General features: G+C 59.3%; 6 protein-coding genes across 12 annotated transcripts in view; 2 read left to right on the top strand and 4 right to left on the bottom strand.

Moving 5' to 3' along the window:
- The window catches only part of ANO8 (anoctamin 8), a 10,848-nt gene extending 7,142 nt beyond the window's left edge, over nucleotides 1–3,706 (top strand). For all 5 annotated transcript variants that reach the window (XM_057385017.1, XM_057385019.1, XM_057385018.1 and 2 more), the window contains 2 exons: nucleotides 140–250; nucleotides 617–3,706. In XM_057385017.1, the coding sequence (XP_057241000.1) occupies nucleotides 140–250; nucleotides 617–1,288 (783 nt within the window). In that variant the 3' untranslated portion in view covers nucleotides 1,289–3,706. The remainder of the gene's footprint in view (nucleotides 1–139; nucleotides 251–616) is intronic.
- A 1,640-nt stretch (nucleotides 3,707–5,346) lies between these two features.
- On the bottom strand, nucleotides 5,347–9,492 carry DDA1 (DET1 and DDB1 associated 1). 2 transcript variants are annotated; one of them, XM_057385029.1, is made up of 5 exons: nucleotides 9,412–9,492; nucleotides 8,384–8,464; nucleotides 8,182–8,233; nucleotides 7,535–7,596; nucleotides 5,347–7,063 (listed from the first exon to the last, which is right to left on the bottom strand). In XM_057385029.1, the coding sequence occupies exons 1-5, from the start codon at nucleotides 9,412–9,414 to the stop codon at nucleotides 6,953–6,955; spliced, it is 309 nt and encodes a 102-aa protein (XP_057241012.1). In that variant the 5' UTR covers nucleotides 9,415–9,492; the 3' UTR covers nucleotides 5,347–6,952. The 2 variants fall into 2 exon arrangements, with proteins under 2 accessions (XP_057241012.1, XP_057241011.1); XM_057385028.1 differs by lacking the exon at nucleotides 9,412–9,492 and adding an exon at nucleotides 9,189–9,212.
- A 606-nt stretch (nucleotides 9,493–10,098) lies between these two features.
- MRPL34 (mitochondrial ribosomal protein L34) lies at nucleotides 10,099–11,031 on the bottom strand. Its single transcript, XM_057385015.1, has 2 exons — nucleotides 10,968–11,031; nucleotides 10,099–10,478 (listed from the first exon to the last, which is right to left on the bottom strand). The coding sequence occupies exons 1-2, from the start codon at nucleotides 11,027–11,029 to the stop codon at nucleotides 10,199–10,201; spliced, it is 342 nt and encodes a 113-aa protein (XP_057240998.1). The 5' UTR covers nucleotides 11,030–11,031; the 3' UTR covers nucleotides 10,099–10,198.
- A 1,033-nt stretch (nucleotides 11,032–12,064) lies between these two features.
- On the top strand, nucleotides 12,065–19,977 carry ABHD8 (abhydrolase domain containing 8). Its single transcript, XM_057385042.1, has 5 exons — nucleotides 12,065–12,355; nucleotides 16,177–16,900; nucleotides 17,621–17,791; nucleotides 17,873–18,089; nucleotides 18,318–19,977. Exons 2-5 carry the CDS (start codon nucleotides 16,185–16,187, stop codon nucleotides 18,468–18,470), a joined length of 1,257 nt encoding a protein of 418 aa, XP_057241025.1. The 5' UTR covers nucleotides 12,065–12,355; nucleotides 16,177–16,184; the 3' UTR covers nucleotides 18,471–19,977.
- Nucleotides 19,978–20,053: 76 nt separating this feature from the next.
- On the bottom strand, nucleotides 20,054–24,707 carry ANKLE1 (ankyrin repeat and LEM domain containing 1). Its single transcript, XM_057385041.1, has 8 exons — nucleotides 24,523–24,707; nucleotides 23,723–23,828; nucleotides 23,521–23,575; nucleotides 21,607–23,436; nucleotides 21,113–21,275; nucleotides 20,872–21,031; nucleotides 20,385–20,514; nucleotides 20,054–20,312 (listed from the first exon to the last, which is right to left on the bottom strand). Exons 4-8 carry the CDS (start codon nucleotides 22,385–22,387, stop codon nucleotides 20,140–20,142), a joined length of 1,407 nt encoding a protein of 468 aa, XP_057241024.1. The 5' UTR covers nucleotides 22,388–23,436; nucleotides 23,521–23,575; nucleotides 23,723–23,828; nucleotides 24,523–24,707; the 3' UTR covers nucleotides 20,054–20,139.
- A 410-nt stretch (nucleotides 24,708–25,117) lies between these two features.
- BABAM1 (BRISC and BRCA1 A complex member 1) overlaps nucleotides 25,118–27,879 on the bottom strand; it is a 3,073-nt gene continuing 311 nt past the window's right edge. For both annotated transcript variants that reach the window (XM_057385040.1, XM_057385039.1), the window contains exons 2-9: nucleotides 27,304–27,614; nucleotides 26,907–26,965; nucleotides 26,698–26,818; nucleotides 26,524–26,602; nucleotides 26,077–26,101; nucleotides 25,691–25,820; nucleotides 25,512–25,598; nucleotides 25,118–25,418 (exon numbers count right to left, since the gene is read on the bottom strand). In XM_057385040.1, coding sequence (XP_057241023.1) covers nucleotides 25,218–25,418; nucleotides 25,512–25,598; nucleotides 25,691–25,820; nucleotides 26,077–26,101; nucleotides 26,524–26,602; nucleotides 26,698–26,818; nucleotides 26,907–26,965; nucleotides 27,304–27,582 — 981 coding nt within the window. In that variant the 5' untranslated portion in view covers nucleotides 27,583–27,614 and the 3' untranslated portion in view covers nucleotides 25,118–25,217. The remainder of the gene's footprint in view (nucleotides 25,419–25,511; nucleotides 25,599–25,690; nucleotides 25,821–26,076; nucleotides 26,102–26,523; nucleotides 26,603–26,697; nucleotides 26,819–26,906; nucleotides 26,966–27,303; nucleotides 27,615–27,879) is intronic.

Raw genomic sequence — 27,879 nt, 5'->3', positions numbered from 1 at the left:
GTCACTGAGCTATAGGATGGGGTCTGGAATTCCCCCAGCTGTCACTGAGGGTCTTCCCATTCCCCATTCCCTGTGGGGTGGATTCTGGGATGGGATGGAAGTGCTGGGAATGYTCAGTCAGGTCCTTGTGTCCCCCCAGCACTTTGCCCTGTTCCTGAAATACATCATCCAGGTGGCCATTCCTGACATTCCTGCCTGGGTGGCTGAGGAGATGGCCAAGCTGGAATATCAGCGCCGTGAGGCCTTCAAGGTGGGTCCTGCTCAGGGCTGGGGTCCCCAAGGGCTAGTGGGGTCCCCAAGGTGTCCCCAGGATCAGTGGGTTTCCCAAGGCGACCCCAAAGAGCCACTGGGCTCCTCACACCGTCCCCAGAATTGATGGTCCCCTGTGGGGTTCCCCAGGGTTCCTTGGACCTGGTTGGCTTCCTACAGTGTCCCCGGGGTGGGTGTGGCTTCCAGAAGTTTCCCTGGACCTGGTGGCCTCCCCAAGGTGTCCCCGTGGTCACCAGGACCCCCGAGGTGTCCCTGAGCTTCCCATGATGTTCCCATGGCCATCAGGATCCCTGCGGTGTTCCTGGGGCTGGTGGCCACCCCGAGGTGTCCCCTGTCCCGTCCCCAGAAGCACGAGCGGCAGGCACAGCACCACTTCCAGCAGCAGCAGCGGCGCAAGCGGGAGGAGGAGGAGCGGCAGCGTCACGCTGAATTCCAGGCGCGCAAGGAACGCGAGTCCAGCCGGGACGAGGCCAAGCCCGAAGCAACCGGGCAGGACCCGGCCCACGACAAGAGCCAGGGRAAAGGGAAAAGCTCCGGGAGCTCCTCTGGGCACGGATCCGACAAACCCAAGCGCCCCAGTTCGCTGCTGGCCACCAACAACGTGATGAAGCTAAAACAGATCATCCCCCTCCAGGGCAAATTCCTCTCCGGGGGGACGGGGACGTGTGGCACCGCCACCGCCCGGTCCCCGCAGTCCCCGACGGGCAGCGAGAACAAACTTCCTGGATTCTTGAGCTTCAAATTCCTCAAATCCCCCGAGACTAAGCGGGACGCGAGCACCGAGAAGGTGCAGTCGCCCACCAAGCCCTTCAACCCCGGCAAGCTCTTTAATTTCGGCAAGTCCGAAGGGCCCGGTGGCAACGGCGGCGCGGCCACCGCGTCCCCGCAGTCCCGAGCCGGTCCCTCGGCGGACGCGGGCGAGCGGGCGGCGCCCGGGAAGTCGCATCTGAACGAGGACGGCGGACGGGAGGACGGGGAGAGCCGGGCGGAGGAGGAGGGCGGCGGGGCCCGGCTCTAACCGGGGTTCCGGGGGGCCCGGGGACGCGGGGAGCCGCCCGCTCCCTGCTCCGCGCGGCCGTGGCCATCGGGAGCCTCTCGCCGCCGCTCGCCCGCGGGGCGGGGCCGGGCCCGAGCTCGGGTCCGGGACCGGCGGCTGCTAGCGCCGCGCTCCGCCCCGGTGGCCCCCTGTGCCGCCCCGGTGGCCCCCTGTGCCGCCCCGGTGGCCCCCTGTGCTGTGTCCCCGCCGCGCGGAGCCGCCGCCGCCACCACCCCGGGGCCCGCGCCGGAGCTGAGGGGGAAAACTGAGAGCGGGGCGGCTGGAAAATCCTGGAAAATCCCCGGTGCCACGGGTATGGAGGGAGGTATCCCCGTGCGGCTGGAAAATCCCGGGCGCCGGGGATATGGAGGGAGTTGTCCCGGTTCGCTGGAGCATCGCGGTTTGGCTGGAACATCCCGAAGCTTTCAGGCTCACCGGGGCAGAGTTATCCCGGTTTCCATGGGCAGGTGGGAGATATCCTGGTGTGGCTGGAAAATCCCGAACCTTTCCATGCTCCCGGGTGGGAGTTATCCCGAAGCTTTCCGTGCTCCTGGGTTGGCTGGAGCATCCCGTTGSGGTTGGAGGATCTCGAAGCTTCCAGGCTCATTGGTGGGAGTTATCCCGCTTTCAATGGGCACAGATGAGTGTTATCCCAGTTAGTCGGAGCATCCCGGCGTGGCTGGAGCATCCCGAAGTTTTCCAGGCTCACCGGGAGTAGTTATCCCAGTCTGGCTCGAGCAYCCCGAAGTTTTTCAGGCTCCCGGTTTGTCCCACAGATGCCAGAGTTCAGCCTTTGGAGACTCCGGAGCTGCCGGATCCTCTGGGATCACCCTCCGCGCTCGCAGCCACATCCCCGCTCCTGGAATTCCGGGATTCAGCCCGATTCAGCCGTGCCTCAGCCCTCCGAGCCCCGCTCCGCCCCGCTCCCTCCGCCTGGATCCCTGCTCCCGAATCCTTTCCAGCTTCCCAGGACCTTTTCCAGCCGGGAATGAAGGCGGGGAACCAGCACCCACCGGGAATGCCGTGCATGGGCAGCGTTTCTTGCACTAAATCCCAAACGCCAGCGACGCTTCTCCTTCATCCCGGATCCCAGCGGGAGCGGGGCCGGGCCCTTCCCAGCTCCAGTGCCGAATTCCCTGGAATTCTTTCGCAATAAGAAGGTGCCGGGACAAGGAGGGGACATGGGGAGGGGACACGCGGTGGGGAGGGGGTGGGTGGGAGCCGCTTCGCTGCTGCCGCGGGAAGGATTCGCTGGAATCGCGYCCCGCTCGGAGCTTTTCCAGCCGGATCCATGCTGGGAATGCGCTCCAGGATCCCGCTTCCCCTGCTTTGCTGGGGCTCTGCTTCGCTTGGCGGGGACAGCGTGGGGTGCTGGCACTTGGGGACACCCGGCGCTGCCACCTGCCCGCAGCTCAGCGCCATTCCCAAAGGGAAAAATCTGGGAAAAGAGGGAAGGCCTAGGAAAGGGGAGGTGCCCTGTCACTGTGCCTGGCCCAGGCTTTGTCCCCTCCTGTCCCCTCCCCCAGATCTGGGCTGTGGAAAAAGTCAGGTCGGAATTTTGTGACAGCCCCCCCCCTTCTCCCAAGGATCCATGGAATTTTTTGGGGTTTTTTTTTTGGGAAGGGGGATCCTAAATCAAAGCCATTTTCTACAGCAATAAGGGCAGGGAAGGGCTGAGATTCCCAAGGGAAAGGACACSGTGTTCCCTCTCCAGGGTGGGATAAAGCCTCATGGAATTGGGGACAGAGCTTGGAATGTGGGACAGAGTTTGGGAATTGGGAATGGAGGTTTGGGATTAGCGACAGATCTTTGGAATGTGAGGATGGAGCTTTGGGAATTGGGGATGGAGATTTGGGAATGTGGGGCCAGGAGGTCCCAATCCCTCCCCACCTGTCCTAGCCTAATTTGGAATATCCTGGAGAAATTCTGTGCAAATCCCAGGAAAAGGGAGCCCTGGGAAAGTTAGGAATGTTGGGAAACTGAGGCCCAGCRGCCCCAAAGCTCGGGGGGGGCTCCTCTTCCCTCCCTCCATCCCACAGAATCTTCCTGCTCTGCTCATCCCAAAAAAACCCACCGGGCTTCCTGGGAATGGCTTTGATCCCAATTCTCTCCAGGGAGAAAAGATCCTGGGTCCATCCCAGAGGGAAGGGCCCCAACCAGGACCCCACCCCCAAATCCGGGGCATTTTTATCCCTTTCCCAAAAAAACACCCTCTGGAATTTCTCCAGGTGTGRAGGAGGGAAAAATTTGGGTATGTTTTTTCCTTTGCTTTTTTCCTTTTCTCCTTGGAGCCGGAATTCCATGGGAATTCCAGGAAAGGAAGGGGGGGTGGTTTAATTTATTTCTTTTTAATTTATTTTTGTCATATTTTTGTAAAACCTGCAATAAAAAAAAATAAAAAAAAAAAAAAAACAAAAAAAACCTCTATTTCAACAAATCATTTGAATCTTTGAATATTTTAATCAACTGAGCTCAGGGATATGGAGTAGCATTCCCAACCTCTGGAGAATTGGATCCAAATCCTTCAAGGAGTAATAGAAGGATGAAAAAAATCCAATTTTAATCCTTGAAATTCCATAAAAATCTTCTCCCCCCCCCCTCCAATTCCAGCTGATATCTGGGATACTTACAGTATTTGGATCCTAAAATATATAAAGATTGGGATAAAAGTGGTGCCAGGGCTGGAAAAAAATTCCCAGATTCCTCAGGCTTTGCTTGAAGGCCTGAAGTCCAAAAAAACTAAAGCTTGGAAGTCAAACTTGTTCTGATTATTTGGGAAAATTCAGGATGAGTATTCCAGAATCTGCCATAGGGGATATTCTGATTTGGGAGTGAATCATTGGGATCATCCAGAGCAATTCCTAGGGATGATGGAATTCCASGATAAGGCACAACTCGAGAGGGTTGGGGTCCCGTTTTCCAGGGAATTTTGCTCCCACAGAGCTGGGGCTGATCCGAGATAATCCAAATGGAGCTCCTGGATATCCTTTGGATTCATCCCCCAAATCCCTGGGAAGCAAATCGCACATTCCCAAGGCTAAAAAATCCCAGATTTTGATGGAAAATGGGGATTAAAATGATCCCCAAATTTTGCTGGTTGCTCCTGGACTCATCCTCCTGGGAAAATCCTTCTTCCCACCTCAAACATTCCCAAGGGAAACAGTTGGGATCTCAAATCCAGGCCCAAGTATCTTTTCCCCAAATAATTCCTTTTTCCTGGACAAATCTGACCCTTCTGGCTCTGGGATTTGAGGAAAGACGGAGAGCTCCCACTGAAATAACCCAGAATTCCAATCTGGGAAAAGGAGTTTTCCTTTAAAAAGTTGAATTTTGTAAACACTAGAAAATGGGAATGAAGAAATTCCCACTCTGCGGACAGGGAAAATCCCTGGAAGGGCCCCAGATCCTGGGAATGGGAGGAGGAAATCCCGGGAAAAGGAGGAGGAGCTGGGAAATGCACAAAGAAAGGGGTTTGGTGGATTTAGGGAATTTTGTGTTGTTCCAATGCTGGAAAGCACCATGAAGGCCCAATTAGGAAAGGATTTTCCAGGGAATATTCCAAAGTATTTTCCATGTGGATACAGGATCAAAGGGGGTGGGTGGGCTGGGAATGAAAGAGCTAAAATTCCAGGAGAAGTCCAGAATGAGCTGGAGGAGGAGGAGGAGGAGGGAATAGAGGGATCCCAAATCTAGGGATGGAATCAGGACTCAGTGCAGGGATCCCAAATCCCTGGAATGGAACAGAAGCACAAATCCAGGGATAAGATTGGGACACAGTCATTGCAAGGATCCCAAATCCATGGATGGGATGAGAACCACAAATTGCTGGATGGGATCAGGACAAACTCCACATTCCAAACCCAGGGATGGGATCAGGACAATTCCAGGGATCCCAAACCCCTCCCAGCTCTKGCTAATCCCAACCTTAGCCCTTGGAATTTCTCATCCCTGACTTCTCCAGTAAACTTCCAGCTCCTGCCCCATTCCCAAGGCTCCCAGCTCCCTTTTCCAAGGCCATAAAGGAAGGAATAAAACCGGGATTTACAACAGGAAGTGCCAACTCTTTAATGGAACAACATTCCCGAGCCTCCGGAAATCCAGGATATGACCTCCGACCACCCTCCCCTCTCCTGGGATCTTGGAATTCCTTCCAAGGATTCCTCAAATCCGGCTCATCCTGGAGCCTTCGGGGTTTTCCAGCTGGAATCCTGATCCCAACAGTGCCGAATCCGCCAAAAAGCCCACCAAAAATATCCCCGGAATTTCACTTTTCCTCTCCCACCATGCGCTCGACATTCCGGGAATTTGGAAGTTGCTTCCATAGAAAAAAAAAAAAAAAAAAAGGGAAAGGTTTTGGAGGCAGAGCCAAAGTTCTGGATTTAAATCCAGCCCCAAACTCTGGGAATTCCAACAGGAGCTGTGTCCTGCTCTTCCCAAGGTTCCTCTTCCAACGCCATTGGAATTTGTTCCCAGCCCAAAATTCCAAGGATGGATTGGGATTTGCTGGGAAAAGGAGTAGCAGGAACCCTCCAAGCTCGCGGCCTCCATCAGAGCGAGGATGTTTTGGAATCTCCTGGAACAATCCCTGTGGATTTCTCAGCAGTTGGGATTCACTGAGGGAAAACAGCTCYGAATTCCACAATTTCCATAGGAATCGGCTCCTCATGGAAAAGCAGATGGAATTTCAGGGTTAAGCTGCTCCTTTCTTAGCTTCTCCTGGGGTTATCCATGAATCCTGAGCCTCTGGATCGTCCTGGAAGGGTGGCAGGGAGCAGGCACAGRATCGTCCCAATCCCAAGGGTTTGGCCATCCCAGACCTTTGGATCGGCTCCACATTCCTGGATTCCATCCGGAATTCCATCTCGGGTTCGATCCCGAATTCCATCTGGGATTCTCCCAATCCAAGGCATTGAGGTGCTGAGCTGATCCCAGTCTGATCCTGGCTCCGTCCCTTTGGAATGCTGAGCGAACCCTCGGGAGAGGATCCATGTATTCCCATGGATCAGGCCGGGAAAAAGCCCCCAGAAAAAAGTTGGGATTTAAGGATTAAAGAGCAACAAAAGCAACAATTCCATCCTTCCCCAGGATGGGAGAAAATCCATGGATTAAGCCCAAAAAAATCCTGGGACTGAAGTGCCCGGAAATCGGCTCCATCCATGATCGGAGATCGGTGCCAGSTTGGGAATTTTATGGAAAAACGGGGAGGCCCCACCCTTGTGGCTGGATCGGGAACATCCCAAGAATTCCTTGGAATATTTCAAAGGGGAAGTGAAGGAAAAAATCCTGGGACTTTCATAAGGAGCAGATCCAAGGAATCCCAGGAAAAGGGGATTCTTGGGAATAGGGAGTTCTCCTGGGCGATCACAAGAGCAGATCCCAAAAATCCCAGGAAAAATGGAATTTTGGGAAAAAAGGGCCTAAGGATCAACAATTTTCCCGCCTGCTCCATAAAAAAAAAATTACGGCATAAATTAAAAAAAAACCCAAGAAAACAGGAGAGAGGCAAATCCCAAAATAAATAGGGCGAATCCCGGGAAATCTGAGTGGTTTGGGCCTTGTGGGGATAAAAGGGGGTGGGAAGTGGGAATCTGGGAGACACCTGGAGGCAAAAAAAATGGGAAGGAGCCGAGGGAAATTCCCAGAGTTTTAAGTGTCCTCGGTCATGTCCTGGCTCCCCGTCCGGGCGATTTTCCGGGGSGGGGCGGAATTCTCCCCTTCCAGCTCCACCTGCTCCTGATCCCGCTTTTTGGCCGCATTCTGTGGGATGAGATCAGTGCTGAGACATTCCCATCCCGAGGTTTGGAGCTACCCAGGGACTCTTCCTCTCAAGGCCTTGATCCCAACACTCTATACTGATGGAGCTCCAAAACCCCAGGAATAGCAGGAAAGTTTGGATATTAAATTGGAATAATCCTGGGTAAGATAATTTTCCTGCTATTCCAAGCAATCACTGAATTTCCCAAAGCCTCCAGTTCCATAAAATTCCCCCTCTTTCACTGTTGCCCTCACCCTGAGCATTCCAGGATGGAATTCCCAAATTCCCAGCTAAACCTCGCCTTAATCCCATTTCCCTTAAATCCCCAAAAGTCCCATTTTTCCCTCCTTTCCAGAGGCAGAACCATCCCAGGATTTCCATGCTGGACTTCCCACATTAATAATAAAAAATTATTATTTGAATTAMCAAATCCCAAATTCAACAAAAATCCCATTTTTCATCCCAAATTTTACCTTTTTGTCCCACTGCTGGTGGAGGTAGCGCAGGAGGATGTTTGTCTTCTCTGTCACAATGACTGGAAAAAAAATCCAGGAGAAAGCAAGGAAAAAATCCAGTTTTAAGCTCATTTTAATGAATAAGGGGGAAAATATAGAATAAATAAAAGGGAAAATTGGAATTTAGAAAGGGAAAAATGGGAATAAAAAGGGGGAAATTTGGAATAAAAACAGGGGAAATTGGCAATAAATAAAGGGAACATTTGAAAAAATTAGGGAGAGTATTGGGAATAAAGAAGGAGGAAATTGGGAATAAATAAGAGGAATACTGGGAATAAAGAAGTGGGAATACCTGGAATAAAGAAGGGGGGAATACTGGGAATAAGGAAGGGGGGAATTCTGGAAATAAAGAAATGGGAATACTGGGAATAAAGAAGGGGGAATACTGGGAATAAATAAAGGGGGAAACTTGGGTTAAAAGGGAAAAAATCAAATAAAGGGAAAGGGTAGAAATAAAGAAAGAAAAGAAGTTGGAAATAAAGGAGCAAAATACCAAATAAAAAGGGGAAAGCTTCAAAATCTAACCAACTGAAAGGAATTTTTGACTTTCCCACYGAACCCGGGCTAAAACAATGGAAAACTGGGATTTTCCCAGGTAAACTCACTCTGTTCCGAGGGGAATTCTCTGGTGGGCAAATACACCGACGGGCGGCGGTTCTGGAACGAATTCCAACAAAATCCGTCAGGAATGGGATTTGCTAACCCAGASTAGGATTGGGAATGCTGGGATTGGGAACGCTGGGATGGGGGAACTCTGGGATGGGGGAACGCTGGGATTTGGGAATTCCAGGATCCAGGAGCACTCACAGAAGCCTTGCAGACGGAATCCGCATGGAATCTGCTGAAGTTGCTCTTGTTGTAGACCGGGAGCCCCTTCAGGAAATCTGCCTGGAGAGCCAGAATTCCCAAAATACAGTCAGAAAAGGAGCCGGGAGACACCAGGGAATTTGTATCCATCCAACAAACCCGACATTCAGCCCCAAAATCTGGGGATTGAGCAGAAAATCGCTGGGATTTGGGCACCACAAAGTTTCCCTTTCCTGGTTAAAATTCCAATGTTGATCCCAAGGCTCCAATTCCCAATCCCTGGGACACCTGGGCATGGTGTCACTAGMCCAACCACGAGTCCCCAGTGCCTGTCCCTGCCAGGAAACACGGAAAAATTCCCATTCCAAAATTCCCAAGGGATCATCCCAGGGCTGGGGGGGGGCTCCAACCCCTCTCTTCCCAAAAAACTTGGAGATGGAGGAACTGCCCAAAACTGAGGATGGGAAAGCCCCCAAAGCCCAGGGGGACCCCAGAATATCCCAATGCCCCCAAATATTCCGAAGGGGGAAYACCCAGCCCCCTCAACCACTCCCCCACAAAACAAATGGTCCAGCCCCACCTTAGGGTGCCCCCTTCAACCAGCCTCATAAGATAAGCGGTTCAGGCCCAACTGAGGGTGCCCCACACCCATATGGAGCCACCCTGGGGTGCCACAGCCCCACCCCRGGGCGCCGGGAAGCCCCGAACCCCCAAATTCTCACCAACACGCAGCATCCCCCCCGGGGTTCCCCGCACCCCCAAATCGTCCAGACCACCCCAGTCCCGCCCTCAGGGTCCCCCTCACCGCCATTCCTGAGGGCGGGAGCCTCTCACCCCACCCCCTCAGCCCCTTGCGCCCCACCACCCCCGCCCAGGCCGGAACGGGCGCGGGCCCTGCGGGCCGGAGGCGGCCGCGGTTCCCCCACACAGTGCCGGGCAGGTCGCGGCGGGTGCGGCGGGGCCCGAAGGCCGTGGCCGGGGCGCTGAGGCCGGGCCGGGGGCGCCATTGGGGCGGGGGTCTCACGTACCATCTTGGCCGCCGCCAGCCGGGAGGAGCCGCCCCGGCCCGCCCACTGCCATCGCCACACGCCCCGCGCGCTCCTATTGGTCCGCGCACCCAAACTCTCGCTTCCTATTGGGCGCCGCTGCTGTCAATCATCAACAATAAGGTTGCGTTGAGGCAGGAAGTGCCCGCGCGGAAGGGCGGGGTGAGTGCGGCGCGGGAGTACCCGGATGAAGCTCGCCGCGGGGCATGCTGGGAGCTGTAGTTTGGGGAATGGCCACGCTTGGCAATTAGGCGCTGCCTCATTATGTAGCGGCTCATCAGCGGCGCGGGGAGAATCCCKCCCCTCTGTCTCAGCATCTCAGAGCTCGTGATGGAACCAGGACCGCAGAGGACAGAGCAGTGAAGGCACTGCTGATACGGCCAGTGTGAAGTCAATTTAAATTCCATCCCTAATTCCACATCCTGAATCTTTCTATCCTCCCCAAATGCCCCTCCCCAGCAGCTGTGACCTGGAACATGACACATTACCCCTCCTCATTAAGTTTCCTATAAGAATTAATGCAGGAACTTCCGGACGAGACACTGGGATTTAAACACACTTTGCATTCCCACATTTATCTCAGAATACACACAAATCTTCGGAATTAACACATGGAAAATCACAGATAATTTAATTAAGCAGCAGCYRCATCCCAAACCCCSYCACAGGCCACCGTGACCCCTCCCAKACGACAGGAACAGCTGGGATGAGGACCATCTCCATGTCTTGGTGGGATCATCCCGAATTCCTGGCAGATCCAGAGGGTCCCTCAGTGGCTCAGGGATTTCCTGCCCTTTATCATGCGGCGCAGGATGACWGCGATCCCACCGGGAGTGCTGATACGTTTGATCCAGCCGTGTGTTCTTTTCCGCTTCCAGTTGTTAGGCTGGTACTCGTTCCCTCGAGATTTTCCACGGATCTGCTGGAARCCCCAGGCTGGCACCAGGATGCGGCAGAGAGCGGAAGGAATGGAGGGTGTGGAAGGTGGCTCCAGAGGGTTTGGGAGCAGCGGGAAGGGATTGTGGACGGAGCAGTGCAGCAGGGAAAACCTTGGCGAAAGGCAAAACAGAAACAAGGAGTGAGGAGAAGTAAATAAGGGATTGGTTCGTGGAATCGTGGAATTGTTMAGGTTGGAAAGAACATTAATATTTCTGATTCCAGCCGTTCTCCCAGCTCTACCAGAGCCATCCTATTCGCGTCCCCAAGTGYCACATCCACGCGTTACATGGACACCGACTCCAAACCTCCCTGGACAGTTTTTCCAGAGCTTTACACCCCCTTTCCTGCAGGGGAAATAATAACCCACCTGACACTCCTCAGGTCCAGCTTGAGGCCACAGCCCCTTGTGGTGCTGTCCCCTGGGGGCAGAGCCCGATCCCCCCCAAGGCTGCTCGCTCCTTTCAGGAAGTTGTGCAGAGTCACAGGGCCCCCCTAAAACTCCCTTTCTCCAGGCTGAGCCCCACCAGCTCCCTCACCAGCCCCACACGCTGTCGCTGTCGCCCCGCTCAGGGCGGTGTCACCCGGTCCCCCCCCGGTACCTGCGGCCCCCGGCCCACAGCGCCGCCATCGCGCCGCGCCCGCCAACAACGCCGCTCCCCATTGGCTCCATGCTCCCGCCAACAACGCCGCTCCCCATTGGCTCCATGCTCCCGCCACTCCCAGCCGGCGCTGCCCCGCAAGGGCTGACGGGAGTTGTAGTCCCCGCCGTGGGGGGGGGGGTGGTGGCGGTGTTGCCGTGGCAACGCTCCCGCTGCGGCGCTGCCGCTGCGCTTGTGCCCAACGCTGTCGCGACATGCGGCGCGACATGCCCCTCAAAGCCACTCCCGGTGCCTAAAAGGGCTCCAGGAGAGCTGGAGAGGGACGTGGGACAAGGCATGGAGGGACAGGACACAGGGAATGGCTTCCCAGCGCCGCAGGGCAGGGATGGATGGGACATTGGGAAGGAATTCCTGGCTGTGAGGGTGGCAGGCCCTGGCACAGGGTGCCCAGAGCAGCTGTGGCTGCCCCTGCCGGATCCCCGGCAGTGCCCAAGGCCAGGCTGGACATTGGGGCTTGGAGCAGCCTGGGACAGTGGAAGGTGTCCCTGGTCATGGCAGGGGCTCGAAAGGGGTGGACTTTAGGGTCCCTCCAACCCAAACCAYTCTAGGATTCTGCTGTTCCTTTTCTGGACCATCCCAACCCTATCCCAAGAGCAGGAACAGCTCTGGGYTTTTCCTCCCGCTGTTTTTTGTGTCCCAGCAGGAACTGGCCTGGCAGGAATGAGGGGATGGAGCTCAACCATCCTAAACCCCAAAGTCTGTGAAAACAAACTCAAAAGCCAGCCCTGATTCCGTGTTTGTTCTCCTGTCCCAGCCACGGCAGGTGTTTGGTGCACAGACACCTGAGTTCCAACACACTTGTGGTACTGCCATGTTCATGACATGTTTGTGGCACTGTCACACTTGTCACATGTTTGTGGCACTGCCACCTTCGTGCCCTCTGCCAACCCACAACCAGCACCCCCATCCAAGCGCCCGCCCTGAGCCCSGTGTCCCCGTCCCGCAGTGCCGGGGCTCGTCTCCCCCCGGGCTGGCACTGGCGCATCGCGGTGTCCATCAGAGCCAGGTCCCGCCTCCTTAGGAGGGATTTCGGGGCTTTCCATGGCGACAGCTCCAAGGACAAACCCCCCCCGAGTCCCCATGGAGCCGCTGCTGGGGACGAGCGGGAAGGGGAGGAATTTTTGGGGGGCGGCTGAGCAAAGCTGAAGGGATTTTCTCCATCCCGCCCCTCCAGAACGCCTGAAAAAAAAATGGGATTTTAACCAGCGCCGCTGGCATCCCGCTCCCACCGCCTCGGGCATCGCTTCTGCCTTTTCCTTTGGGAATTCTTCGGAATTCCAAGCTTTTCTTCCCATCCCGACCTCTAACAACCCTCGGCAATAAATGAGGTGAGCGGCGCTTTTTTCCTCTGCGGTGGTGCGGGGATGTCCTGACGCCAAAGATGCTGTTGGGAGGGAACAAAATGGCCCAAAAATGCGGGAATTCTTCCCAGTCGGAAGGGATTTGCAAGGATTTGGGATGGCAGGGGGATTTGGGTGTCCCTCGCGGGGGACATGGAGGAGCCGATGGCGCTGGCGCTTGAATAACCTGGATTTATCCGGCGCCGTCGGAGCGCGGGCAGGGAGAAAGGACGGGGGGATTTATATTGGAAAAATCCAACTTAAGGAACAGCTTCCATCGTGATGCAATGGCCGGGAAGGATTGCTGAGCTCTGTTGCTATGTGCGCGTCCAAAATCTGCTTGGAATTTCAGCTGGAATCTCGGAGGGGGCACCTGCCCGCGGCGGCGGGGGGAGGCTGGGCTGCTTCCATAGCCTGATTCCAAAGGCTGATTCCAAAGCCTGATTCCAAAGGCTGATTCCAAAGGCTGATTCCAAAGGCTGATTCCATAGCCTGATTCCATAGCCTGATTCCAAAGGCTGATTCCAAAGGCTGCTTCCATAGCCTGATTCCAAAGCCTGATTCCAAAGGCTGCTTCCAAAGGCTGCTTCCCATGGTTCCTGCTGCCGAAGCCATCCATTCGCCTCTCCCGCGGCTCTGCGGAGGGAAACGGGAGCGATCCCGGCGGGAATGCCCGGGGATGGAGGGTCAGGCAGGGGCTGCTCCGCCGGGAGCTGCGGAATCTTTTGTGTCTCCAGGTTTTCGTGCTTCCTAAAAGGGGAGGAAAGGGGAGGAAAGGGGGACAGGCGGTCTGAGGGATAATTCCCTCTTCCTGCTCCATTTCCCAGCCCTGCGCCTCCTGGATATTCCCCTTTCTCAGCCCTGTCCCTTGGGGATGATCCCCTTTCCCCGATTCCCTTTCCCTGCTTTTGCCTCATGGACGCTCCCTTTTCCCTGATCCGTTTTCCCTTCTTTGTGCCTTAGGAACGATTCCCTTTCCTGCTCCCCTTTTCCTGCTTCCCTTGCTCTGCTGTGCTCCTCATGGATGTTCCATTTCCCCTGCCCTCTGCCTTATGGATGGCCCCCTTTTCCGGCTCCCTTTCCCTTCTCTTTCCCTTAGGAATGATCCCCTTTTCCTGCTCCACGGACACCCCTTTCTGTGCCATGCCATTCCCTGACCCCACACAATCCCTCTACATCCCATGGGCTCCTGGTGAAATCCCGGGACCACTCCATCCCCCTCTCCATGCCCATGCCATGATTCCAAAGCTGCTTCCATGCTTGGGAAAAACCTTCCTGATAACATTCTTACCCTTAGATCCATCCGGGAAGCCAGGTGTGGACAAATAAATCCAGGCAAAGTGGCTTTTCCCCCATTTTTCCACTGGGAATTCTCTTCCCAGGTCCCAGATCAGGCAGCACAAAGAATTCCTTCCATTCCTCCACTCATCGGGCTCAAACAAACCCRCGGATGCTTCCGCTTTGCTGAGCGGGAAAGGACTGGGAAAAGGGTTGGGAAGAGCATAATGACATTTTGCCATTCCTTAGGAATGTTATGTGTCATCCCTAATACAGGAGAGTCCCGGAGGGAAGGGGTTRGACCCTGAAAATTATTGGGATAGGTTGGACTGGGGCTGTGGTGTGGCTCCTGCTCCTCTCTGGAGCTTCTCCCCCCAGAATTTTCTGGGACTTAGGAGAAATCCAGGCCCTGCAAGGATCCAGGGATCTGGGAACGGGAGTGCTGGGGGGATTCTGTGGATTTCTRGGATTCTCTGGATCCAAGGCATTGGCTCCAGCACTGCTGTCCCTGTGGGAAATGCTGCTCTAGGCTGGTTTTTTGGGATACAAGATTTTCCAGGATTTCTCTTGGCAGGGATGAAGGGTCTGTCTGAGGAAGGGAAGGTTTTGGCCATTCCCAGCGTTCCAGATTTTTGGGATATGGGCTGTCCCAGTGCAGGGMCACAGTGGAGACAGGGCCACCAGGACCGAGGTCTGTTTGGGACAGTTTGGTGACACTTTTCTCTGTGCGAATGGCGAGGGAAGGCCCAGGGGGTGGTGGCACAAAGGGGGGTGGGCAGTGCCCTGAGGCAGCACCGTGTGGGCTCGGGGTCACCCGACATCCCCTGTGCCACCCCCATTCCTTCTGCCAGCCCCACATTCCTCGTGTCATTCCAAGTCCCAAGGCAGGATCCTGAGGCAGGATCSCAATGGCTCCTGGATGCCTCGGCTGGATCTTGCTGTCCCTGACTCATCGCTGTGCCCGGCGTTATGTAACCGGCGCTGAATTCCCAAAATCGCACTCACAGATGGGAGCAGCGATGGGAACGAGCTGGGATACGAAGGGGGAATACCCCCCCCCCCCAAAAAAAAAAAAAATTCTCATTACCATGGCAACCAGCATCTTTCCTGAGTTCCCTGCATCCATCTGGATCTGTTTCCAGCCCTTTTCATCCCACCCAGGGAACATCCCTGGATGTTCCTGTGGCAGACACTGGAGTGGGGTTGTGGAAWGTGTGGGAGGTGGGAGACAGGAATTGTTCACATCCCGACCCTGGAACCAGGCCTGGGGTGGAGCTGAATTCCCTCAACCTGCAAATCCCACTGGAATGTGGGATTTATCCCTGAAAGTGCCGAAGAGGCGTTGAGATGTGGCGCTTTGTGGATAAACACACTGGTTAAACWGTTGGATTTAATGATCGCAGAGGGCTTTTCCAGCCTTAATTTCAGTATTCCAGGGGTGTTTGTCCAGATATCCATCAGAAATGCTCAGATCCTGGACCTGGAACTGCAGCCTGGGTGTATCCAACTGGATCCAGCCCCTCCAGAGGGATCTGGGCTCCCACCCAGAGCCGGTGGTGCCAGAGGCAGCTCCAAGGCTCTCCAGACTTCCTGGCTCTTTCTCCAGAGCTCCTGACTCCAGAGCCTTCCTGCAAATCCATTTGGGAATGACCAGGAGGCACTGATCGAGTTAATCCCAAGGAGTTCATTGCCAGGAATCAGTTCCTGATCCATACCTGGATCATCATGACCTTGTGGGATGGAGGACAGGGATTTGTGGTTCCCATTCCTGCAGGAGCAGGAGCAGGATCAGTATCCCAGTTCCCATTCCTGCAGGATCAGCCCTTGGATCCGGCCCTCTTTTCCCACTGGTATCAATAATTCACTGCATTTTCCCTCATCCATAATTAACACATTCCCAATCTTTCAGCGCCTCTGGCATCACTCCAGCCTCAATGTCCCCATTACCACCAGCTTTTCCCTGGATCATCCCAGTATTTATTGGGTAAAACTCAAGGAATGAGCTTTGGGGACAGCAGGGACTGTGCCACATCCCCCCTGCTCCTTCTTTGATTTCCCTGGTTTTGTGGAAGGATTTTAATGAAATCCCTCTTCCAACCCTGTCATTCCCACCTCGGATGGCTGCTTCTGACTGGAGCATTTATATTTCATTGGGATGAATAATGCATTCCCAGGTCTGGATCTTCCCAGTGCTCCACTTTTGTTGGGAAAAGGAGAAATTTTTGTTTCAAACAAGCTTTTTTTTTTTTCCCTCAGTTGGAGCAAATCCCTCCTGCAAGGCTGGGGGTTGCGTGATAGGGACTTCAGGGCTTGGTGACAGGGATGTGACTCAGAAGAAGTGGGACAGGGCATGTTGGATCCATCTGAGATCGAGGATCTGCTTTTGGGGGCACTCCATCACCCCAAATCCATCCCTAGAGGGATTTTCCCAGAGCTGGCAGCAAAACAGATGGGGACAAAGCCCTCACTGATCCCATGCCACAAGCAGGTGGCAGAATTGAGGATGAATCCCTGTTTTCCCGTTTTCCCAGGGAGCATAATGCTGACCAGCATCACCGACGGGCTCCTGTGCTGCCTGCTGGGCAAGACCCCCAATGCCGTGGGGCCGCTGGACAGCGTTGAGTCCAGCGACGGCTACAGCTTCATGGAGGTGAAACCTGGGAGAATCCTGCGGGTCCGGCACAGCATTCCCAACCGGCCGGCATTCCCGGAGGAGCCGGAGGAGGTGGCGGAGCRGGGCACGGTGCACTGCAAGCGCCGCATCACGCTGTACCGCAACGGGCAGCTGCTGATTGAGAACCTGGGCAACGCCGTGCGCTCTGAGATCCTGCAGTGCCAGGAGCCCAGCAGCACCGTGGAGCTGGAAATGTCGGACACAACGGGAATCCCGGCCTGTGGCGGCGGAACCACGAGGGACGGGGCGGCGACGCCCGGGAAGCGTCGGAAGCGCAAACCGAAAAAGGTCGTCACCATTGACTGCAAGAAGCGCATCACCAGCTGCAAGGGGACGCACGGGGACGTGGTGCTGTTCTTCATCCACGGCGTGGGGGGCTCCCTGGACATCTGGAAGGAGCAGCTGGAATTCTTTTCCAAGCTGGGATACGAGGTGGTGGCGCCGGACCTGGCGGGCCACGGCTGCAGCTCAGCACCGCCCATCGCCGCCGCCTACACCTTCTACGCGCTGGCTGAGGACATGAGGGCCGTGTTCAAGCGCTATGCCAAGAAGAGGAATATCCTGATAGGGCATTCCTATGGGTAAGGTGGCTGGGAATGGGATGGGGTCATCCCTGAAAAACCTCCGGGCTCGCCGTGGTTGGGAACACCCAGAAAATCCTGCATTTTAGTGGYGTGGGGCTCCCATTCTGGGGGATTTATTGGGTTTATCCCAGGGTTCCGAGGTCCTAAATGCCCTTGGGTTGTGTCCTGGTGTCCAGCTAATCGCAGAGCCCTGAGGGGGAGCTGGAAGGGCAGGGACTATAAATAGGATAAACCCAGGAAAGTCAATTAGGTGGAGGCTAAAGGAGGAGAAGGATCCAGAGCTGCTCGGAGCCAGGTGGGATTAGCTCAGGACAAGGCCTGGAGGAAGCGCAGGTGGGACTTGGACAAAATTCTGCCCTGTAGTGGGGTTTGGCTGCTCTGCCCCGAAAAAGAGGGGAGCTGCACTCTGGCCATGGATCCTTGGGATCACAGCATCCTGGAATGGTTGGGGTTGGAAGGAAGCTTAAAAATCCTCTCGTTCTAGCTCTGCCTAGAGGGCAGAGACATCTTCAACTGTGCCAGAGTGCTCCAAGGGACAGGGACAGGAATGGACAGGGACACAGACATGGCACATGGGCAGGGACATGGGCATGGGACACCTCCCACTGTCCCAGCTTGCTCCAACCCCAGTCACTCGGGACACCGGCACCCTTTCCCCATGCTCCACATCCCTCCTGTCCCTCGGGGTCAGCCCATTGTCCCCACATGTCCCCTCAGGGTGTCCTTCTGCACCTTCCTGGCACACGAGTACCCAGAGCTGGTCCATAAGGTGATCATGATCAACGGTGGTGGCCCCACGGCGCTGGAGCCCAGCCTGTGCTCCATCTTCAACATGCCCACGTGTGTCCTGCACTGCCTGTCTCCCTGCCTGGCCTGGAGCTTCCTCAAGTGAGTGACCGCCATGCTGACCCCTCACGCTGCCTCCCGGCCCTCTGGATTTTGGGATAACCCCCGGTTTTCCCACTCCAGGGCTGGCTTTGCCCGCCAAGGTGCCAAAGAGAAGCAGCTGCTGAAGGAAGGCAACGCCTTCAACGTCTCGTCCTTCGTGCTGCGGGCCATGATGAGCGGGCAGTACTGGCCCGAGGGGGATGAGGTGTACCACGCCGAGCTGGCCGTGCCCGTGCTGCTGGTTCATGGCATGCACGACAAGTTTGTGCCCGTTGAGGAGGACCAACGCATGGCCGAGGTAGGGGGCACAGGGTGGATTTGGGGGGGGCTAGGGGTTATCCCAGCATGATCACTCTTGAGAGAGGGGGCACAGTGTGGCTTTTTGAGGCCTGGAGTCTCCTGACACCAYGCAGGGGGCTCGTCCCAGCCCTGCCACTCCTGATGGAGGGGACAGAGTGACTTTGGAGGGGCTGGGGTCATCCTGGCACCCCCCAGGTGCCTCACCCCCGCCCTACCCACTCCCCAGATCCTGCTGATCGCCTTCCTGAAGGTGATTGACGAGGGCAGCCACATGGTGATGATGGAGTGTCCCGACACGGTGAACACGCTGCTCCACGAGTTCGTCCTGTGGGAGCCCGACACGCCAGCAGCAGGGGACGGCCACGGCGACACGAAATAACGGGACGCCGGGACACCGGGCTGCTCCCTCGGGAGAGGCGGAGCGGAGGAAAGGGCTCGGGCGGAGCCACGAGCCCGATTTGTTTCCCTGGAGATGGAGCGAGGAGGCTCCCCCAGGATGGRATGTGCAGGGCCGGGAGAAGGAGCTCTGGAAGGCGGCAGAGACGGTCCCCATCCCCGAGGGGACAGCGGGGACACGGCAGACCCGGCCCCACCCCGGGAGAACACCGGGGACACGGTACAGCCGGTCCCCACCCACCGGCGCTGGAGCGGCTTCATCCCGGGTTTTTTTTTCCCCGTCGTTTTCATTCCCACACGCAGCGATAGCTCCGGGGACCGAGAGAGGAGGTGGCGACACGGGGAGGACTCGGTCGGTCCTCGGGACCGGGGTTGGGTTGATTTAAAGAGAATCCAGAGGGTCCTCTGCAGCGGGATTTTCCTCTAGAGCCACCCGCGCCTGGATTTGTGGGGGATTCAGCAGCTTCTGCAGGGATGAGGACGAGGAGGAGGGGATCACCCATGGGAATGGCCGGGATGATGGGATCGTCCCGCGTGTCGCCGGTGCCACCGCGGGCACGGCCACGTCCCCGGCCGCCATCGCTTTTAGGACACCGCTTCCGCAGCGCCCCCGCTCCCCCGCYGCTGCCGCAGTCCCTCGGGGACATCCCTGTCCCTTTCCCGTCCCTTCCCAGCTGCTCCATCCCTCCGGGATCCATCCCCTGGAGCACCGGCGGATAGCAATACCCCGTCCCGTGGCCCTTCCCGGTGATTGGCGCAGGATGCGCGGGGTCTCGGAGCTGCCGGGACCGCCCGKTGGCGGCTGCCCCCATCCCTCCTGCACATGTTCCACCTTTTCCGCACTTCCCGGGAGACGCGCAGGGCTCGAGGAGGGACCTGTGAGTGTCCAGCAGGACCCCGGGTGTCACCCGGGATGCCAGGAGGTGCCATCCAGGGGGGCATCGCCATCTGCCCCAACCCTGCTTCCCGCTTTGTCCCCCCCTAATTCCCAACATTTAAGCCAAAGAAAGTGCCGACCCCATAGGAATCTCATCCCTGTTCCTTGTTCTCACCCTGTCCCTGTGTCCCGAACGGGGCTGGCACCCCACCAAGGGGGGGTTAGGGGGGGTCCTGAAATGCCCCTTCCCCAAAGCTGAGCCCCTCTTTGTCCCCACTGCTGTGTCCCCACTGCCRGTGCCTGCCCTGCCCGCTGCTGTCTCATCATGAGAATTTTACCCCTCCCCAGCCTCAAATCATCTCCCACACCCCCCCAGCACCCCCAGGGGCCGCCCCAAAAACACCGTTATGCCCCAAACCACGGCTGTGCCCCCGTCCCCAGCCAGCTGTGGGGTCACATCTGTGGGGTCACAGCTGCCCCAGCTCGGTCCCTTCCGGGTGCCACATTCCGCTTGTGCCAGAGCCAAGCCAACGCACACGGCGCCGGCTGCTGCCATCGCTGCCACCGCTGCTGCCACGTGTTCGTGCCATCCCCCCCAGTAAAGCCGTGCTGTATCCCCGCTGTGTCCAACTTTGTGCTGGGAATCCTGGGAATGCACTGGAGCAGGGAGAGGATCCAAAAGTTCCCAGTAGAGATTTATTGGTTGCCCATCAGAGGCAGAGAAAAACAAATATTCTCCCCGTGGTTAGGACACAAAAGGGGCACCTTGGGGTGCTCAGGGTCCTCCGGGGATGTCCCCAGGCCGGAGCTGGCACTCCCCCTCGGCTAGCAGGATGCTCATGGCGCGGTGCAGCAGGAGGACGCCCAGGCGCTGGCGCCGCTCGGCTGCCCAGGCTGCGGCCACCCCATAGCACGGCCCCCGGCGCTCGTTGGTCAGCGGCTGCAGGCCTGGGGGAACAGGGGTCAGCAGCCACAGCCCCACAGGGGGTCAGGACAGTGCTGGGACCCCCAGAGTCTCACCCAGTGCCTCGAGCATGCAGCTCTCGCGGGTGTGGGCCTCAGCGTTGGCACGGTGGTGGAAGCACTGCAGGACCACCACTCCGTGCCCACTGGCCCAGATTTCCAGGATGCGCTGCACCTTGGGGCAGCCCTGGGGACAGCGTTGCCATCAGTGGGGACACTGGGGCCTGGTATGGTCCTCGTGCCCATCACCACGGTCCCAAAGCCCCCCGCATGGCTCTGTGACCGTCACCATAGCCCCGGTCCTTCATTCCCACCCCACAGCCCTCAATGCAGCTCCTCATTTCCAGTCCCATGGCCCCAAACCCCCCAAGGCAGCCCCTCATGCCCAATCCCATGACCTCCAGTCCCCCATTCCCAATCCCACAGCCTCCAGCTCCTCATTCCCACCCCAAAACCTCCAGCCCCCAGGGCAGCCCCCACTCCCACCCCAAGATCCTCCAGCCCCTCATCCCCAACCCCACAGCCCTCAGTCCCCCATTCCCACCCCCTGTATCCCGGCCCGGTGCTGGCGCAGCGCCTGGCCCAGGTGGCAGAAGGGCCGTGCCCGTGTCCCCTTGCCCACGTAGAACACAGCGGTGACAAAGCTCTGGAAGCGCTCGGCCGGGCTCAGCCTGGGGCTGCGCTGGGGCAGGTTCTGGGTGATCCTGGGGGGACAAATCCCCATTTCTGAGGTCTGAACCTCCTCAGCCCCTCTTGGCACGGGGGTGGCAGTGAGGTGACCCTACCTGGGGTCTAGCAGGAGGTAATTGAAGCTGGACTTGAGCTGCCCCTCCCGCCAGGGCCGGCCACACTCCGGCCGCTCGAACTGCCCGGTCAGTGCCAGCTCATCCTGGCCACAGTCAGGGATGTGGCCGGTCCTCAGTGCAGCCAGCAGCTCTGGGCTGTGCCCTGTGGGGGCCAGGCCAGCGGTGGGGACAGCTGAGAGTCCCCTGTGCCTGTCACCAGAGCCCCCAGACCCCTGGGGGTGCAGCCCTTGGGCCTCGACTCTGCTGTGCCCATCGCCGTGGCTCCAAAACCCCCAGTGTCCACCACAGCGGTCCTAAATCCCCCAGCGCAGCCCCCAACCCCCCCAGCACAGCCCCGAGCACCTTGTGCCCACCCCCATGGCCCCAAAACCCCCAATGTCCAACCCCCTGGCCCCAAAACGCCCACCACAGCCCCAAATCCCCTGGTTCACCCACCTGGGGTGGCACCCCGGGATGACACCCCCAGGACTCACCCTCGGGCCGCCCCCGGTGTTCCTCGGCCAGGCGCCGCAGCCGCCGCCGGTAGAGCGAGCGCGTGAGCTCGGTGACAGGGCCCGGATTGTCCCCAAGAGCCCGCAGCCACCGCCGCAGGCTCCGGTCCGAGAGGCGCCGCGGTGACACCGGGGTGGCATCCTCCGGGCTGCTGATGGCCTCTGTGACAGGGCTGGGACACTCGGGGGGTCCCTGGCCCTGCACCTCGGCCTCTGGGTGCCTCTCGGAGTGGGGGGTGGCACTGCCGGTAGGTGACAGTGGCACAGAGGGTGTCCCCAGCTTCCCGCTGGCACTGCCAGGTGGCCGTGGGTCCAGGGGGTGCCTGAAGCTCTTGTGGGGCCACTGGGACTGGGATATCCCCAAGGGCGAGGGGTGCTGCCACCCAGAGCCACCCTCAGGGCTGGGGCAGCTGGTGGCACTGGGGGGACCCCGAGTGGCCGACGGGGACTCCTGGGGGTGTTCGTGGCTCCTCAGGACTGTCCGAACTGTGGGGCTGCGTTGGGGGCAGCCCCGGATGAGTGACAGGGAGTTCTGAGGGTGCCCCTTGTCCCCAGGTCCCAACAGGACCGTGGGGCCAGAGCTGGAGGCGCTGCCAACCCCCGGGGACACGCCGGGGACTCCGGGGAGGATCTGGGTGTCACCCCAAGACCCTGTCCCCTGTCCCTCGGCACCGGCCACATCCCCGTCCCGCGGAGCGACACAGCGGCCCGAGGATGTGGCAGCGTCCCTGGGGACCCTGAGCCTGGGGGGTCTGCGCGGCATCGGCGGCGTCTCCTCGAAGAGGGAAGAAGAGGAGGACGAGGAGGAGAAGCGGAGCCGSGCTGCCACCGCCCTCAGGCGGCTCCTGCTCCTGGGGGTGACGTGGCGGTGCCGAGAGGGGTCCCAGCCCCGCGGGGTGACAGCGCCAGGCGGGGTGCGGGACGGGGAACCCCGCAGGCTGCACCCCCGGAGCCGGGCAGGGAGCCCCGCAACATCCGAGCCGACCCCAGAGCCTCCCCCAAATCTCGGCCCTGCGGCTGCTGCCGGGGGGCTTCTCTCGCAGGGGAAGGGGCTGCAGCTCCCGGGGGACCCGCGTGCTGAGCCCCCCAGCGCCCCCCCGGCCTCGCTGGGCTCCGGGGACTCCGGGGCGCTGACGAAGCACTCAGTGTTGTCCCCAGGGCTGCTGCTGTCCCCAGGGCCGGCAGGGTCCCAGCCCCCTGGCTCTGTCACCCCCGTGTTGGGGACAGCCCCATCCCAGGGGACAACAGGACAGTACTGAGCTGGGATGTCACCCCGGATGTCACCAGGGATGTTATAGGGGGCTTGAGGTGCCACCAAGCAGCTGCCGAGACCACTATAGGGYAGGGGGGACCTCGGGGATGCTGCTTGTCCCCCCGAGATCCTACGCTGGGGCTGCCTTGGGGACACAACGGGAGCAAACTGGGGACAGGCACCAGGGATGTCTCTAGCACTGGGTTTGGGGGGAGCTCCGTGGGGACCTCCTGTCCTGCCCCCCAAAATGCTGCTCAGGGATCCCTCCTGGAGCTGGTCCCGACCTGAGAGCAGCGTGCTGGAGGCGAGGGGCAGCGGGGGGACAGCTGAACCCCGGGGATCCCCGCAGGGCCACGGTGGGAGGGAAAGGGACTCCTGGGTACAGCCTGGCCACAGGGCGGGAACACAGAGGTCCCCCGAGTCTGGCTCGTCCAGGAGGGACCTGCGGGTGCTGCTGAGGGGTCCGGCCTCGGGCCTGCCCTCGAGGGACACGGAGGAGTCGCTGCCATCGGTGCCATTCTCGGTCAGGAAGGACAGGGCCCTCCTGGGCCACCCCAGCTCTGGAGACAGTGATGGGGATCAGTTTCTGCCTCAGCCCCATCAACACTGTCCCCACTGAAGAGGGGATACCATGCTGCCCTCACCCTCTGCAGGGGTCCAGCCCCTCTCCAGTGCCAGCTCCAGGGTCCGTTTCCCGTCCTGCGGGGAGGGGACAGCGCTGTCACCGCTGCCAGAGCTACCATGGGGTGACATCTGCAGCCACAGCTCAGAGGCGCTCCAACGGCCATCCCCACGGATGAAGGTCCCGCGGGTGCCGTCGCTGTCCCCAGGGCTGTCCCTGCTCACCTGCTCCCGCAGCTCGCCCTGGCCCGGTGCCCGCTGCAGGAGCCCGAGGCAGCGGTGGCACCCCCGGACCGCGGCCACGTCCAGCGGTGGCAGCTCCCGGGCACAGCTGAGTCGGGATCGGGACAGGGTTCACTCCCGGGGCACGGCCACCCCGCGGGGTCACGCGAGTGCCATCAGCACCACTGGGGGACATGGCCTGGCCCCGGCCGGGGTTGGGTTCCCCACCGTGGTGCCGCAGCCCCAGCCCGGTCCAGCTGTTGTCCTTTCTGGTTCCAGTGCCACCCCCAGTGCCAGTGTCCCCTCACCAGCGCTGGCGTCCCCTCGGGTCTCGTTGTGTCCCCCTGCTGCCGGTGCCCCACTCCAGTGTCAGCGCCCCCATGGTCCCAGTGTACCCCAGTCCCAATGTCCCCCAGCAGTGCCTGTGTGTCCCCACACTGGTGAGATCCCTTTCCCGATCCCGGTGTGCTCCCCCGCCCCCGCTGCTGATGGCCCTGTTCCGGTCCCAGTGTCCCCCAGTGCCGCTGTGATCCCCAGTGCCAGTGTGTCCCCCGGCTCCCTGTGCCTCCCCGGGGCCGGTGTCCGCCATGGTCCCACTGTCCCCTCCGGTGTCATGTCCCTCCACAGCCCCGGTGCCACCTGGAAACCACCCTGGTCCCGGTTTCCTCCCCGGTTCCCAAGCTGCATTCCCGCGGGTCCTGGTGTCACCCCTCGGTCCATGTGCGCCCCCCGGATCCCCATAGCCCGATACCCCGGTGTCCCTATCGCGATATCCCGACCCCGGGATCCCGATCCGGGTTTACCCCTCCGCTCACACTCCGTTCATCCCGCCCGTTCAAACGCCCCGCGCCGSCGCTGATTGGCTGAGGCGGAGCCAATCGACGGCGGCAGAGAGCGGCCGTGCTGACGTCAAACCGAGAGCGCGCGCAGATGGGCGTGGCCAGTGCCACCCAGTGCCCTGCCCATGGTCACTCAGCGCACCCCAGTGTCCCCAGTGTCCCCAGCCGGTATCGCCCCGTGCCACCCAGTGTCCCCAGCCGGTATCGCCCCGTGCCACCCAATGTCCCCAGTGTCCCCAGCCGGTATCGCCCCGTGCCACCCAGTGCCCCCAGTGTCCCCAGGCGGTATCGCCCCGTGCCACCCAGTGCCCCCAGTGTCCCCAGCCGCTATCGCCCCGTGCCACCCAGTGCCCCCAGTGTCCCCAGTGTCCCCAGCTGGCACTGCCCAATGCCGCCAGTGCTCCCAGCTGCCATTGGCCACTGCGTCGCAGTAACCTGGCCCTGTTAATGACAGGACCCCCAAGCACTCTCAGGGTCACCCTGCCAGCCCCAGGACCACCATTGCTATGACCTGGAGGTGACACAGGGCCAGGAGAGGGGACACCCAAGAACACCGCAATATCACAAGTCAGGAAAACTCTTCTCTTTCCCCACACCCAGCCATCGCCCCCATTGCGCATCACCCTGGGATGCCACCAGCAGGCCCGGGGGTGTCCCTCTCAGACGGTGGCTTCAATCTCRGGGCTCTCCTCGCCCTCCAGGAGCCCATAGGCAGCGTGGCTCTGGAACGGGCGCTGCAGSGGGTGCGCCAGCAGCTTGGCCATGCAGTTGTGCAGCTCCAGTGCCGGCCCTGCCAGCGCCACYTCATACTTGTAGTTGGTGCCTTTGGTGTCCAGGCTGCTGAAGAAGCCATACAGCTCCTGGGAGAGGGGGTGGAAGCATGGGCAGGGTGGGTACAGGGTGGTACTGGGTGACAAAATTTCCCCCAGAGCCACCCCCAGTGCCGGCTTTACCTTCCAGCTGCCCTCATCCTCCTTCTCCTCCAGCCCGTTGTGGATGTAGACGAGGTCAAAGAAGAAATAGGGGCACTGCAGCATCCTCTGGAACGCCACCAGGAAAGCTCTTCCAGGATCACTGTGGCCACCCAGGGCACAGGGAGGGCACAGGGAGGGCACAGGGAGGGGACACGAACCTTCATATGCTCCCCCATGGAGAACTGGGGTTGGCACCCAGGGCGCCCCAGCACCAGGATGGTCCTGACCACATAGGGTGGGGGGATGGTCTGGATGCTCTCAGTCACGGGAAGCTCAATCTTCTGCTGGCTGTGCCCAAAAAGGAGGGACAGGGGTGGCTCAGGGTGGCATCCCCAGCTCTGGGGACACATCCCCACCAGTGGCAGCCACACCAGGAGGAGCCCTTTGAGATCAGTTTGGGTAAAGCAGAAATTTTGGTGCAAAGTGGGAGTCTGGAGCTCTACTGGCAACTTCAGGCCCCTCCTGGATCCCCCAGACTTCTTATGGCACCCCAAGATCCCTTATGGCACCCCCAGACCCCTCCTGGCCCCCCAGCCATGCTCACATGAGGTTGAAGAGCCCTTCCAGATCTGCATTCCAGGTTAAGGATGGATCCTGGCACCTGGATCCCACCTCCCGCCCCGAGAATATCCCATCCCATTTCCAGGGATTYCCCCTGGCACACCCTTTGGAGGGAGGAAATGGGGAGAAAACACCAAAAACTGGGTGTTTAATGGGAGGGGAGACTTTGAATTCACTCCCTGCCTTGGAGGGAGTGCTTTGGAGGGGTGGGGAGGGGGCTCAGCAGCTCTGTGTCACCCCCTCAGCCTCCAGCTGGGTCCCTGGGGGGCCCCAGGGGACCCCACTGGCACCCCAGGGGACCCCACTGGCACCCCAGGGACACCACTGGCACCCCAGGGACACCAATCCCATCCCAAGGACCCTGCTGGCACCCCAGGGACCCCAATTCCACCCCAGGGACCCCAGTGCTACACCCCAGGCCATGGGATACTGAAGGACTTGCACACGACGGTCTCCAGGTCGTAGAGGCAGCTGCAAACCTCGCGGGGGTCCGAGGTGAATCCTGAGAGCTGAGAGGGGCCAGGTGGGGAGGGGACAGAACTGTCCCTGTCCCCTGTTCCCATCCCCATCCCCATCCCTGTCTCCATCCCTGTCCCCAGCTCACCCAGGTGGCGTCATTGTTGACCACAACCAGGGCGAACTCATGGCTTTTGTCGATCTTGTGCTTGGTCCTCACGAACATCTCAATCATCTTCTGGGAGATGTTCAGGGCATTGGTCTTGGACCTACCATGAAGGGGATGGGGCTCAGACGGTCCCAGAAGGTCCCAAACCCTGCCTCCCAGCACCCCAAAACAGCCACCCCAGTGCTTACCCATTGAAGGATTCCAGTTTGGACACGGCCATCTCCTCGGCCAGGTCCAGGCAGATGATCTGGGGAGGAGGGACACAGCTGAGACCCCCCAGCTGCTCATCCTGGGGTTGGGGTGGTCCCTGCTCAGCCCTTCTGCATCCCGAAATATCCCCAAGAACTCCTTGTGTATCCCAATATATCACCATGGACCCCTCCTGGATCCCCTTGATAACTCCCCAGTATCTCCCAGCATCCTTGATGATATCCCAGTACAATCCCAGTATCCTCCCTGATAACATCCCAGTATTCCCCCGTAATCCTCCCCAGCATCTCCCTACCATCTTCCTTGATCATCCCCCAGTATCCCCCCAGTCTCCTCCCCGATAGTCCCCCATTAAATCCCCAGTCCATCACTCACCACCTTCTCGGGGCAGTTCACCCGGGGGGTTTTCACCTGCACCTCGGTGTGGGCGGCGGTGGGGCCGGGCCAGGCGGGGCCAGCAGGGCCGCCGGTGGCCTGGGGGCTGTGGTCAGCGCTGGCCGCCTCACCCTCGCCCTCACTGCGGTTGCCCACGCTGGCCTGGGCGCTCAGCGCACGGTCCTCGGCACCCTCGGGGTTGGAGCGGGTGCGGGGCCGAGGCTCAGGTGCCTTCTCCTCCTCCTCCTCGGCCGCGCTGCCCGGCTCCGACGTGTCCATCCCGGGAACGGGGCCGGGACAGAGAACGGGAGCTGGGGGGAACCCGCTGCAGCTGTGACTCCACGACGCTCTGGGAACCCCCTGCCCCACATCCCACCCACCCGTGGATCCCTTCCCCACGTAGCTCCCATTCGATGGATCCCCTTCCCACTGATCCCCCATGCTGGGTATCCCCTGCCCCACGACCTCCCCTGCGCCCCCTGCTCCACGCACGTCCCACTCTTCTGGACCCCCTGCAATGGCACTCCCCATTCCCTGGACCCCCTTTCCACGCACCCCCAGTTTCTTGTAGCCCCT

The sequence above is a fragment of the Malurus melanocephalus genome, unplaced genomic scaffold, assembly GCF_030028575.1.
Source record: "Malurus melanocephalus ecotype Western Australia unplaced genomic scaffold, MMel_1.1 scaffold_771, whole genome shotgun sequence".
Taxonomy (NCBI): domain Eukaryota; kingdom Metazoa; phylum Chordata; class Aves; order Passeriformes; family Maluridae; genus Malurus; species Malurus melanocephalus.
This window is presented reverse-complemented; position numbering and strand designations above follow the sequence as displayed.

Coding starts and splice junctions, on each gene's coding strand:
- ANKLE1 (XM_057385041.1), bottom strand. CDS start 22,387: ATGCCGCGCAGACCCCCCAGGCTCAGGGTCCCCAGGGACGCTGCCACA. Junction 21,032..21,112: donor TACCTCCTGCTAGACCCCAG/GTAGGGTCACCT, acceptor TTGTCCCCCCAG/GATCACCCAGAACCTGCCCC. Junction 20,515..20,871: donor ACCGGGCCGGGATACAGGGG/GTGGGAATGGGG, acceptor CGCTGTCCCCAG/GGCTGCCCCAAGGTGCAGCG.